This window comes from Eschrichtius robustus, chromosome 4 (genome assembly GCF_028021215.1).
Source record: "Eschrichtius robustus isolate mEscRob2 chromosome 4, mEscRob2.pri, whole genome shotgun sequence".
In the NCBI taxonomy this organism is placed as follows: Eukaryota; Metazoa; Chordata; class Mammalia; order Artiodactyla; family Eschrichtiidae; genus Eschrichtius; species Eschrichtius robustus.
Genome location: NC_090827.1, coordinates 150,252,784 through 150,266,204, shown reverse-complemented (window position 1 = coordinate 150,266,204; position 13,421 = coordinate 150,252,784). Strand labels below are relative to the sequence as shown.

The 13,421-nt window shown below is 65.9% G+C and overlaps 1 protein-coding gene across 9 annotated transcripts in view; it reads left to right on the top strand.

Moving 5' to 3' along the window:
• Positions 1-13,421, top strand: part of RGS12 (regulator of G protein signaling 12) — a 121,703-nt gene that overhangs the window by 107,500 nt on the left and 782 nt on the right. For 8 of the 9 annotated variants that reach the window (XM_068543505.1, XM_068543508.1, XM_068543506.1 and 5 more), the window contains 4 exons: positions 1,837-1,933; positions 3,375-3,454; positions 3,799-3,952; positions 5,284-5,715. In XM_068543505.1, coding sequence (XP_068399606.1) covers positions 1,837-1,933; positions 3,375-3,454; positions 3,799-3,952; positions 5,284-5,715 — 763 coding nt within the window. Of the gene's footprint in view, positions 1-1,836; positions 1,934-3,374; positions 3,455-3,798; positions 3,953-5,283; positions 5,716-13,421 lie in introns of those variants that run through there. The other variant, XM_068543509.1, reaches the window with a different exon arrangement.

Here is a 13,421-nt window from a genome sequence, read left to right as displayed (position 1 = left end):
TGACACGGGGCCCCTGGGCCCCCGAGCCGCCCGCAAGCTCAGCGCTGCCTGCTGGGGCCCAGCTTGCCCCTGTTGTCCGTGAAGCGAGCTGTGGCTGGTGTAACGGGAGGACGCCGTGGGGCCGACCCAGCGCCTGTGTGCAGCTTCTCCACCCAGCAGGCCCTGGGGAGGACGTGGCCGCTGCCCTCTGGTTTCCCACCCTTTGGTGGAAATGCTTGCTGCTTACTCGTACCGTGGTTGTGCCCTCTGGGGTTTGGGTTGGTATTTGAGATTTGGGGGTTTTGGCCCAGGGAAACAAATGAAAACCTTGCAGCCTCCCGCCGTTTGCAAATCTGATCAGATGACGGCACGCGCTGGCGTGCGTGACCCGATCTGCACCAGCCTGTCGGGCATCCGCTGCTTGGCTGTCCAGCTTCCCACAGGCCGTGGGTCTGGCAGCTCTCTCCGGCGTTCGGGTTCCTCGGGGAATGGGTGAAGGCGGGATGAGAGCGGAGCCCCCGCCCCTGTAGCCGGAGGGCGGTCCCGCACCGCCACACGTTTGCTTTGAGATGCGGTGACTTACGACCCATTGGCCTGTGTTCTCCTTTCTTTAGAAAATATACTTTATCAGAGCTACGATTTCAAGTATTTTTAGGATTTTTATTTTCTCTGAAACGGGCTCCATAATTGTTCAAGACTTTGACGTGAACGAGAGGACCAGTTAAATTGTTTTCAGACTTCCCGAGGGTAACCCGAAGCCCTCCGCCCAGCACGCTGCGGGGTGGGGGTGCCGTCCTGGAGTCTAGAATATGCCGAATGGAGAGGGACGTGGCCTGGGTTCCATGTGGTCTCCCTGCTCGTACTCTGTTGAGATCCTAAGCGATCCTTAGTCCCCGTGCCTGTTTCCCCATCTGTAAAGTGGGGTGAGTCACGGAAGCATGCTCATGGGGTCGCTGGGGGGCTTCAGTCCCAAAGGGCTGGCCAGTGGTTGGGGCTCCTTCCCCGCTGGGCTGCTGAGGCCTGACCGGGAAGAGTGGTCCAGCTGCCTCAGGGCTCGGGGCCGGGAGAGTCGGGGAGGGTGGTACGGGGAGTCCTGTGGATGGGCTGTGAGGATGTGGCTTTCCTTGGACCCTCCTCCTGACCCTCCTTAGTGAACTGTGGGCCGCGAAGTCGTGAGCCAGGCAGGACCCTGCTAGCCTTGGTCCGTTCCCCACTCGGCTGGAGCTCTGTCTGCGCGTTTGGTAGCTTAGCAATTTAAGAGCCAGACTACAAGTTCAGATTGTTTTTTTGACAGAGGATGTGGGACTTGAACAGCAAGCTAGTCTCCCCAGGAGAGAAGGGCAGGATCCTGGGCCTCAGACGCGCCTGCTTCCTGCCCACAGGGAGGCATCTCCCCTCTACTCCCACGCCTCCTAGTGCACTGGGGACCAGTGAGGTGGGCTTGAGGTCCCTTCCTCCAGGTTGGAGGTAATGCTGAGACTTAGGCCAGCTCGACTAAACGCCTAAAAGCACCAAACTTGTGGACGCAGATGGTAGCGGCACCCACCAAGTGCTCCTCCACCCCCCCGGGTCTTCGACTCGGCCCAGTGTTGCCAGCAGCCATCACTTGGGTGACAGCCCTGTCAGGCGGTCTCCTCCCGGCGCCTGCGTTCCGGGCAGGCCTGCTGGCGCTTGGGATCCTGGTTATTGCACGTCAGGCGTCTGTGGCTGGCCCTGCCGAGGTGACAGGACCTGGGGTCACCTGGCGTGTGACTCCATCAAGCCTGGGATGGTCCTGCTGGCAGATGGACCACACGCAGTTGTTCCGGAAAGCTCCAGCCTGGGTGAGCCGCTCATTGCGCCAATCTCTGCCTCTAGAGTGGAGAGAAGGAGCCCCTGGACCTCGGAGCCCCCATCTCGAGTCTGGACGGACAGCGGGTCATCTTGGAGGAGAAGGACCCCTCCCGAGGGAAAGGTGAGCAGGATGACGCTTCCCTGGTCCTTCCCGCCTCCTGGGTCCCTGAGCCCGGCCCCCTGAAAGCTCCCAGCCCTGCTGCCCTGTGGTCTCAGAGTGACACTGCAGATGGCCTCACTTGGGTTTAGGGTCTCACGGGGCCCGGCGACCCCCTGCCATGGCCGAGTCCAGCCGTGGCTGGGCGTCTGTCTGTGGGCAGGAGACCCCGGGACCAGGAGCACGAGGGCCTCTCGCTGGGACGCCTGCACGTCTTCTCTGCCGTAAGAAGGGGCGGCAGGCCCTGCGAACGCCCTGCGGTCGCTCTGAGGGTCCAGCATGCCCTGGAAAGTGCTCTCTTCCTGGGAGGCCTCCCTATCCCTGTGCACAAGGGACCTGGGACCCTGGGGCGTCGCTGCCCCATGTCGGCCCAGCAGTGGCTGAGGTGGGGGGCTGGGGCCCCCTGTGCCTAGTGCACAAGGAATCGGCGGTTTACAGGGCCCTTTCCCATACGCTGCCTCAGCCCCGCAGCCCTGCCCTGGGGACGGGGACCTGCACTCCCAGGTGGGGGCAGCGGAGGCGTGCCTCCTGGAGAGAGCCTTCTGGAGTCTACTGAACAGGGTGAGGAGGTGGCCGTGTCAGGAGCCGCCCCCTCCCTTCCCCGGGCTGGCTCAGCTCTGAAATGGGCTACCGATCACTCGTTTCCATCCCCAAGGGTGACCCGGGCTGCGGTCGCCCTTCTGCCCTCGGGCTCCAGTGCCTGCCCCTGGTCCCCCTGTGGGCCCATCTGGGTTCTAGAGAATGCTGTGTGCGCTTCTCCTGCGCGGTAACTGGCCTCGGGGGGCGAGCGGCCTGAGCGGGGCCCGGATGCTCAGCACCTCCCTCCAGGGTCTGATAAGGTCGGACCTCCCGGCCCGCTTGTGCACAGGTGAGTCTGAAGGCACAGCTGCGGGCAGGTGCGTGCAGCGTGTTTGGGACGCTGCTCACAGGCAGGAGGGCTGGGACTCCGCCAGCCCATCCTGGGCCAGGGAGGTGGTCTGTGGACCACGAGGGCCAGCAGGGGCCAGCCTGCAGCCCTGACTTGGGGCAATGGCCGTATCTGAAAATACATAATAAATGTGAGACTCTCCTACTTTCTAAAGACGTTCGTGCCAAATAGTACCCGAAAGGCGCTTTCACTCAGCACGGGACCACAGAGTCCCAGTAGACACAGTCAGCCTCGAGCCTTCTCCCCGTCGCCCTCACGCACACCTCGCCCAGACGCGGCGGGCGGAGGAGGCTGGTCCTCTGTCCCTTGACCCCGCAAGGGTGCTCAGGCCTGAATGCGCATGCAGATAAGGGGCCTCTGATACCTTTGGCTTCTGTACAGCTTTGATCTCAAAGACGTATAAACGTGATTATGTTAAATGTTGAGATGGATTTGCAGTTCACTGCGGTTTTGTAAAGCTTATGTCACTGTGTGCAGCGTCCACAGATAAACAGAAAAGTGTGCCCATCAAACAGAGCGCAGCTGTAAATGCCAGCTCCAGAAATCACTCGGCTACGGTAATTCCCCTCCTCACCCCGCCTCGCTCCTCGCCTGCAAAGCTCAGGGGCAGGCGCCCCCAGCGGCTCTCTGCCCTGGTTGGGCCTGCACCCTGGGTTGGGGGGGTCTTCTTAGGGTCCCTTTGTGGTGCCTACTCCCGCTAGCCTGGGAATCGCTGGGTGGGTGGGTGTGCCTTACGTGCTATTCTTTTGGAATCTTTATCATTGCGATTGATGTTTCTGCAACGCATGTGAAGTCCGAATCAATGCAATCTGTGTTTCAAAGACCCTTTTTATATAACTGATGAACTGTGTTGTCATGTGTCTGAAATGTGAGTGGAACTTTGACTTTCCTTCTGACGCAGGGAGAGGAAAGAACACTAGGCAAGTCTAATTCTATTAAAATTAAAGGAGAAAATGGAAAGAATGCTAGGGATCCCCGGCTTTCAAAGAGAGAAGACTCTATTGCAAAGATTGGGAAAAAAAAATATCAGAAAATTAATTTGGACGAAGCAGAGGGTATGTGTACTTTTTAAAACTTCCACGTTTTTCGTGAATGCAGTGTCAGTTTTCCAGTCCAGTCACTAGAAGCTTCTCTGAGTTACTGACATTGGGGTGGTCGTGACCCGTCACACTGAGCACTCGCCCCTGTGTCTGTCTGCAGCTGTCGGTGTAACTCTACTAAAGCCCCAGTTTTCAGACCGAGAGCCGGGCCCTAGGAGTCAGGGAGCCCCCATGTGGGGCTGCAGCAGGCGGTCTCTGTCCCCCCTCACAGCCGGGTCCCGGCTCAGAGGGGGGCTCGGGACCAGGGTCCACGTCCCTGAGGGTCCTCGCCAGGAGGAGGCCGGTGGGAGGGCCCGGGCCTCGCTGGCCTCCGCTGTCGGGGCCCTGAGGAAAGGCTGTGCGTTCGGCCATGGGGGCCGGATGCCCGAGCCGCCCCCGGGCCTGCAGGACAGAAGAAGGATGGCATGAGAGATGGAGAGGAGGCGTGGGGGACTTCCTTTTCTTCCGAAAGCTCGTGACAGAGAGACGCTCTAGGAGCTGTTCTGCGCCCTGAGCTGTAACCCGGGGAGCACTTCCTGGGCAGGTCAGCTGGGCTAGTCACAGCTCCCCGTGGCGTCCGGCCACGTGCCAGAGTAAAACACACGCCCGCTCTGAAGTTCTCGCGTTTCTGAGCGCCGTTAAGATTTGGCGCTTTTAAGCTCCTTGCTGGTCAGAAGCTCAGAGTGTAACTTAAGCCTCGAGAAGGCTCAGTGTAGACACCATCTATTTTGGATGGTGAACTCGAGTTACAACTGAGAATCCACCCAGGTAAGAACGAGAAGAGCTCTGGGGAGCCAGCCAAGAAGCTGGACGTCCCCGGCAGGGCGGAGGTGCCGGGAGGGGGCGGCCTGGGGGACTGTGGAGCTCCCGGGGTGGGGTGCGCGGCGGGGAGAGGGGTCGAGGGCGGGGCGCTGCTCACAGGCCCCATCAGGACCGCCCTCTGCCCCGGGTGGTGCCCCCGAGAGGCCTCCCACACACGGCTCTAGGCTGGTTCCCCAGCTCCGGGCGCAGGGGTTCCTGGCCGTGTCAGGCCGTGGTGCCTGGTCAGTGGCCTCCCTCCTGCTCAGGAGGTGGCATCAAACGTGGGCGGAGCGCAGACATGGGCCGCGGGCGCGGCGGCCCGGAGCCGGTCCAGGGAGGAGCGGAGCTGTCTGCGTGGCCCGCGGCCTCCCTGTGGCTGTGCCGGTGGGAACAGGAGGAAGGGGGAGGGCCTGGGGCAGCGGGACAGGGCTTTGCAGACGCGCTTGCTGTGCGGGCCGGAGGGTAGACGCGCTAACGCTTGGTCAACGTGGGTTTTCTTCCCACAGAGTTTTTTGAGCTCATTTCCAAAGCTCAGAGCAACAGGGCAGATGACCAGCGCGGGCTGCTGAGGAAGGAGGACCTGGTGCTGCCCGAGTTCCTGCGTCTGCCGCCTGGCCCCCCGGGGCTCGCCCTCTCCCCGTCGGCCGCCCCCAAGGCCTTCTGCACGAGACCCGCGACAGGCCACGGCGAGGAGAGCGCTCCCCGGCCCTGCGAGAGCCCGGCCACCAGCCCTGGCTCGGCCGACAGCCCGCCTCTCTGCGCCCCCGGGACCCCCAGCCCCCCGGCGCAGGCGGTGGAGGCCAGGGGCGTCCAGACCGTGGAGGGCGAGCACGGGGCCGACCTGACGCTCACGGGGGAGGGGCACATCAGCAGCCCGAGCAGCACGTTCCTGCCGCCGCCCCCCACCCCGCCGGCCTCGGCCGCGCCTCCGAGACCAGGTACCTCTGGGCATGACGCCCCTGCTCCTCTCTGACCCCGCTCCTGCCTGCCCGCCCGCCGGGGTCGCCTGCCCGCTGCTGTCCGCCCAGTTAGAAAGCGCCAGCGGTGGAAAGTTACCCCCTCCGCCCCTTAATCCCTCTGAGGAGGTTTCAGCGTGCCGGCCTCCTCGGGTACTGTGTTGGTCGTGGCGACCTCTGCCTTCTCTAAAAGGACCCGGCGGCCGCTGAGGTCAGAGTGTGGCCAGGATGGGCGGCGGGGGGCCCGGAGGGGGGGTGTCCCCCTGTGGTGTGACGCTCGTGAGCGGCGCCCGCACTGGGCCTGGCGGTGCCCTCCCGCCGCCTTTCCCTGGGTCCCCGGCAGTAACGCCACCAAGCAAGGCCCTGGGAATTTCTGCAAAATGTATGTGTTACTTTTATTACAATCTGGATAGCTACCGTTTTTAGTATTTTAATCTCAAGGCTGAAAAAAACAGTGTTTGTCTTGAGCAAGTGGGTGAAGCCCGTGTGATTTAGAGCAGGAGGGCTGCGCTGACCCTGCAGGGAGGGGTGTTCACCCTCTGCCCATCGGTCAGACGGCAGGTGGGGGCCCTGCGTGCTGGGCGCCGGGATCCCCACGGGGTTGCCTGACCCCGGGTAGTCACAGGCGATCCTCCAGGCGGAGGCACAAACGCGTCACGGTGAGCAGAAGGGCTGGCGGTGGGGCTGTTCCTTAGCCGCGTGAGTGTCAGCAGGTGAAGCGAGGCCCCCGGCCTCCTGGGACAGGGGCTCCCGCCCCGCACTAGGGCCACGGCCTGTGTCCCCGGCCCCGAGGTGTAGGGGAGGAGCCTTGTCCGCGCAGGCATGTGCCCGTGGAGCCCCTGGTGCCGCCGTCCTCGCCGGCGGGCTCCGTGGTGTGCAGACACTAGCTGTGGCTGCTGTTGGGGGTGGCGGGAGGCCCCCTCTGGTCTGAGTCCTGCCCCAGGACTGGGTCCTGTCGGACCTGCAGCCGCATCTCCGTGGGGACCCAGGGCGGCATTAGTCTCTGGCTCTGTACCCGTGGGGTACTGGCGCTTTGGGGACTGGCTCTGCGGGCCGGGCTCCCGGCGCCCTCCCCACGGAGACAGCCGGCGGACGTGAAGCCGGGAGAAGCCGCGGCCTTCCTTGCATGTCGCCTGCACTTCGACCTGACTTCCCTTCTGCTCTCCCCGTAGACACCTGTGTGTAGTTTATCACCTGTGTTTTGAGTCTGTGCTCTTCCAGGAGAAATAAACTCTGCATCTCATCATCGGACTGGTTTAAAGCGCTTTCCTTTCTCACTTGAACATCTGTTTCCTCTTCAGAAAACTACAGGTGTATTTTAATCCAGGGAAAACATTGCACATTTTAATGGAATTCATTGGGTTTACTTTAATATACTGGCTTTCGAAAATGGACCATTCACTCACCAGATATTCTTGAGCGCCTCACGCACATCCGCAGACACAGCTGTGTAAGGGCGGCAGTAACAAGCTCCACCAGGAGGCTGGGTGTGAAAGTGGGGACACCGTGAGGGGCTGGGATGGAGCACACGGGGGCCACGGCCCTCCCCTCCCTGAGTGTTCCGGGGTCGGGGGCCGGGTGGAAGAAGGGTGGGGTGCCAGGCGGTGGTGGGGGAGCCGGCCGGGCCAGATCCTTCCGACTCGCTCCCCGTAAACCCAGAGCCCAGGCTCGCTGGCTGCCTGCTGTCCAGCCATTTCCTCCGAGCTCCCGCCGGGCTCCTCCGGCTCCACATTCCGGGCTTGGGGCATTGGGCCCACGCGGATTACCCAGTGGGGGGCTCAGCCTTCCCACCTCTCGCCCGGCAGCGTGGGCAGCGTGACCGGCGAGTTCTTGCATTTCCCGGGTGCGTGGCTGGGGGCCGTTGGTGCCCCCCCCGTGCACTGGTTGTCCCTGGTGAGTAGGAACCCAGGTGGGGACCCTGGATGCTTGGCTCCGTGGGTGTCCTGAGCAGGGAGGACAGGGAGGGGCCGTGAGGGTCTGTGATCGGCCAGCGTCCTCCTGGGGCTGGGAAGGGCCTCCGCTCCTCCTCCTGTGCGGTGCCCGCTCGCCCTGCGAGGCCCTCGGTGGGACGGCCTCCACGTTGGGCTCAGCCGGACGGATCCTCTGCTCGTCCTGTGTACCTTGCGTCCACCTTTGTGACGCGGAACCGCACCCGAGGTTCCCCAGCCAGCGAAGGGCGCCGCAGACACCCTTGGGCCGGCGCGCGTCTGGACCCGGCGCTGAACTGTATCCTCGGGGTCCAGAGGGCAGGTTTCATCCAGACCTCCTGCTGATTCAGCTGCTGTGAGCTGTTTCCTAGGTGGTGGGCACCGTGGCCCCTCCGTGCAGGGCGAGAGACACCGCGTGCTGATGCCGCCGGACCCTGGGGCGGGGAGCCGGGGCCGCGTCTGGGCCGTGCAGCCCGGGGCAGGCGGGGGGGCTGCCCGCAACACGTCCCCATGTGTGGAGGGTCCCCTCAGAGCCGTGCTGCGCCTGCACCCCGGCCCTTGGTCCCCAGCACCCTCGTACGGAGAGGCCTGTGAGTGCCCGATGCGGCCGAGGGATGGAGGTCTTTGAACGGCCGCGTGGCCCAGGCACGGAGCCTTCGCTGCGGGACGCAGCCTTCCAGTGTAGCCTGCCGTGGATTTGGTCCTAATCCCGGCCACCTTCCCCACTGTTACCTGTTTGGTTTCCAGCAAAACTGTTGGTGGGCGTTGGTGGGCATTTTCCGTCCCGGGGAGGACCGGCTGGGTGGCGGTGTGAGTCCCCGGTCCCAGCAGCACGAGCGTCAGGTTCCGAGGTCGGCGTCCACGGCCCTGCAGAGGGCGGGGCCGGCCTCAGGGCTCGCTCACCCAGCAGGCCAAGACCCCCTGTCCATGTAGGCAGACGTGGAGAGGGCGTGGGAGTCGCCCCAAAGGACACCTTCGTCCCAGGGAGAGAGAGGAGGTGTCTTCAGGGCTGACCGGCGGGCGGCCGGGCGGCCCCGGCCCAGCAGTCCCCCTCCCCCGGCCCTCAGGTGTCCTTGGGCTGGGCGGGTCCTCGCCTTGGCCCCGGGCTGAGCACTCAGCTGGACGCGGGAACCCCAGGTGCAGGGCTTGACCCTGTGGGACCTGCTGTCCCCGGAGGTGTCTGGTGCCCTTCCCGGGCCCTGGGCTCAGAGAACTGTCTCCGTAACCGCCCCTCCCTCTGTCCAGTGGGTGAGCACCACCCCGACCGCAGCCTCTCAGCCAGGCACCGGGCAGGCTTTCCCTCTCACTGCCGCCTGGCCGCCTGGGTCAGCGTCCTGGCCGGGCCTCTCCCGTCCCCCTCCTGCAGGAACGCGGCTGCCAGCAGGGCCACCCGCCCCTCCCTCGGAGTCCTGGCCACCAGGCCTGGCCCGGGGTCCCGGGGCCTCGGTGCAGAGCTGCTGCTCACTGGACGGGCAGAGGGTCGCCCGACTTGGGGGCCTCGTGCCACAGTGTGCAGGGTCCCCAGAGGCACGCCCCGTTACCAGAGTGGGGTCAGCAGCCCTCAGCTCACTTCCTAGCAGGTGCGTGGAGCGCTCCCGCTTGCCAGGGGTCGCTGTAGCCTAGTAACTTGGTTTCCATGGGAACGGGGCTGGAGCGTTAACCAGGGGCCACAAGCCCACGTAAGGGCCACACCGTTCACCTTGGCAGTGAAGGCAGCCAGACCACGTGCCCTTGGTTTGGCCGTTGAGTCCCAGGAGCCCCTCTGCACCTGGCTGCTCAGTGGTCAGCCACTACCCCGCCCCCAGCCTGGACCCCCAGCCAGTCTCGGCGTGTCACACCTGGTCAGTCCCAGGTGAGGCAGAAGCCCTGGGCTGGGGACAGCAGGGGAAGCCCAGCTGTGCACGGGACAGCAGCCACAGGGGGGTCCAGCTGCCCGTCCCCTGGGGCGTCAGGGCCTCCTGGGAGAGCCGTGCAGATCTCCCCAGCCCGGGCCCCAGCCTCTTGTGCCTGCACCGCCGCCCTGCCACTGCCAAGTTTGCACTTGTCCCTTCAGATGTCCCCTCTCCAGCAGAGCCCTGGCCCTACTGTCTGGGCGGCCGGGGGACACCTCCACCGCGCACACCTGCCTTCCGGGCGGACCGCCCAGCCTCCCCAGCACAAACCGTGATGTGCAAGTGGGAGGCTGCCTGGCCTTCTCGGGGTCACGTTGGTGCCAGGGGGTCCCGGCGAAGGCAGCCCTCTGCCAGGGCTCTCTCCAGAGCCCCGCTTCCAGCAGAGCATGTTCTGGCGCTCCGGCCTTGCCCTGTTTAGAATGGACCTGAGTCCTTCTGCTAGATGTCTGGGGGCTTCTGCCCGCACCCGGCCCACTCCACAGGCCTCCACGGGCTTCCCAGGGCTGACCCAGCTGGCCCAGCACCCCTCCCCAGACTCCAGCACGGGTTGTGACAGCTCCATCCTCCTGGCTGCTCAGGCCGACGGCCCTGGGTCTCCCCTCGCGTGTCCATCCTCCTCGTGTCCCCTTCTCCGTGCATCTCCCCAGTGTGCCCTGCGGCGGGTCTGCTCCACCCGGCCCCTGGGTCTCTCAGAGTGGAAGCCACGGGCCGCCAGTGGCTGGCAGCGTGACCTCCCGCACCCCGACCTGGGGCCGGCACTGCTGCAGCCGCTGCCCGCGTCCCCTCCCCAGGCTCCGCCCGTCTGCACGCCTGCACTCGGTATGGCCCCGTGACTGCCCGGTCACTGTGTCCCCCCCCCCCCCCCCCTTACCCTGTGCTGCCGTGAGCGGGAGTCCTGGCACCCAGTAGGTGCTTAGTACAGGTCTGCTGAATGAGGAGCTTTGATTCAGCACCCAGGGAGGGCTGGAGATGGCCAAGGGGTCAGGCTGCACCCAGCGCCCTGGCTCCACCCATGCAGCCCTGCACCCGCCGGCCCCAGGAGGACGGTCCTGACTCGGCCTGCACCTTCTCCCGATGTGGAGCCTTGAGGGCCGGAGCAGACCTGGCCGCCGGCGAGGGGCTGATAGGTGGGCTCTCGGGAGGGGCTTTTGGGGTCCCAATTGCCACGAGGCTCCAGCAGGGTGCCCTGAGGGAGGGCCTGACTGTGCAGAGTTGGAATCAGCGGGGGGGCAGGGCCCGTGGTCCCTGGGGAGACGAGGGGTCAGCAGGGCAGCCTGAGGGGCGGGGGATGCGGCTCTGGCTCCGGCCCCGCATGCACGTGTCCGAGGGACGTGGGACAGAGGCCCGGGTGAGCTGGCGCCGGGAGCGAACCTCATGAACAGGGCAGACCCGGCTCCCTTCGGGAGCGGCGGCCCCCGAGCCCTGGAGGGTCCCCCGTGCTGCTGCCCCCGCCAGGGGAGCCAAGGGGAGCTTCGGGAAGCTGGGAGGGCAGCCGCCCCGGGCAGGCCCTGGCACGGAGGCCGTGACGTCCGCCTGCCGCGCGGGGCTGGGCCCCTGACAGTGAGTCACAGGCCTGGGGCTGCCACTTCCTCAGGAGAGCAAGTCTGGGCGGGCAGGCAGGAAGGGCCTGGACCGCAGCCACCCTCCCTGTGACACGCCCGTCCCTGGCCCGTGGACGAGCTTCCCGTCCACAGAGGCAGGCGTCCCTCCCCATCCTGAGCGCACCCGAGCTGCCCAGGCGTCAGAGAGGCCTGTGGCTGAGGCCCCTCCCCCTTGCCGGCCTCTGTCCTCCTGCGGGGTCCAAGTGGGGCTGGACAGGAAAGGGCCGTGCCCCTCAACCTGCATGGGGTCACGGGCCTCAATGCTCCAGACAAATGCCCCAGATGGGGACATTTGTTTGAGGAGCAAAGCCCTGCCTCTCTCCACGGCCCCCAGTCCAAGCGCAGACCAGCCCCACCCCATCATCTGCTGGCCCTGGGAAGCCGCTGACAAGCAGGGGAGGGGTGGGTCCAGCAGGCCCAAGCTGAAGGTTTGTTAAATGACTAACAGACGGGCTGTCTGGAGCAGCTCCTAGTCACGGCTGCTGCACGTGGGCCCTTGGATCCCCAGAGACACCTTTTCCCGCCAGCACTTCCCGCTGCTGCACCCAAACAGGGCGCCACGGCCGAGCAGCTCCTGTGAGGCCCTGAGTCAGGCCCATGCCCGTGGAGGCCCGGGAAAGGCTCCTGCTGCCGCCTCCGTTAGATAGATCAGAGGGGACGCAAGCCCCTCTCGCAGGCTCGGACCTGCCCCGGGGTTCTGGGGGCCACAGAGCAGCTCCTGCAAGGGGAAGCAAGGCTCCTGACCCCCACGGCTGTCCCCACTCCCGCACGTAGGCCTCGGACCCACGCGGGGAGCAGAGTCTTTACCTCCACCAGCCAGGCCCGGGAGGGGCGGTCAGCGGAGCAGGACCCTGTGTCCCTGCGCCTGGACTCCTCCTCCAGCCTGCCCACTGGGAGCCCGGGGCTGGGGCTCCCCCTGCACCCCAGGCACCTGAGGGTCCCTGGCTCCCAGGCTCCCAGACACGCCAGCCTCCCCGCTACACCTGGCCACACCAGGGCCTGGGGCTCTGCCTGGCCCCTGGCCCCGGGGCGAGCCCTGGGGGTGCTCGGTGGAGGGAGCTGAGGCTGAGGGTGCCTGCCGAGCGCCCTGTGCCCTGCCCCCACCGACCTGGTTCCTGGGGACTGCACCTCTGTCCCCCAGGGGCCCCCCCGGGGACCAGCCATGGTGACAGCACAGTGACAGCCTGCTGGGGTGGTTGGCAGGGAGGTGTGGCTGCCCAGCCCGGGATCTAAAAGCTTCCAAGGCAGTTAGTTTCAGGCAGCCTGGAACTCCTGGGGCCTAGGTGGGGACTTGAAGGCACAGGCCTGGCTGACCACTGAGCAGCCTGGAACGGGGCAGGCGGTAGGGTAGGGTGGAGGAAGGGGCACTCGGCCTGGGGTGTTGCTGATAGGGTAGGAGAGCGTGAAGGACTCAGAGTTTGTGAGGCTGAAGAGGTAGGCCCGGGTCAACCGGCAGGTGGACAACCGCATGGCCAGGTCGCGAGGGCCCTGGGGGGCATCGGTGGCGGGGCTCAGGCCCCTGCCCCACTGGGAGCCGCAGCCTTCAGAGATGCCGGGCAGCGAGTTCTGTGGATGGAGACCCAGAGTGCTCTGAGGGTCCAGCCCCATCTGGAGCAATCCACACCCAGTGCTTGGTCCTCCCTCGGCCCAGCAGCATGCCTCCCCCTGGAGCCCCTCCCTGATGGCCCCTCGGCTGCAGACAGCCCCCCGAGGAGGCGTGGAGGGGCCCGGCCCTGAACCTGAGCTGCGGGACGGGCCATGGGGGTGTCTGAGAGGCGCAGCGGAGGTGGCTGGGAGGTTTCTCACGAGACCGTCCCCCACGTGGCCCTCCTCGGCCACCCCCCACCCCAGGGGCGACTGCATCCCGCTGAGGGGCCCTGGGACCCCCCGCCCCAGCTCCTCCGCCATCTCAGCGCCCACCGAGGGGCACCATGTGCTCCTTCCCGCGACGCAAACCCACGCCCCCCTCCCCCCCCCCCCCCCCCGGCGAGGGGCAGCGCGGTGTCGTCTGGGGGCGGGTGCCCCTGATGCACCCAGAGAGAGTGAGGAGGAGGTGGCGGGGCAAGGCCGGGCGTCGGTGGGGAGCTGCAGGGGCTCGGGTGCCGCCCAGCCTGTGAGCTCCTCCCCAGAGGGGGCCCCAGCTGGGCGGACAGCACCCTAGTGGGTGGGCCGTCCCCACTGTCCTGGCTGCGCCGGGCGAGGGCAGGGTGCAGGTGTCCCCGTGACAGGTGAGGGGCTGCGCCGGTCCCACCACACCGGAACCTGGG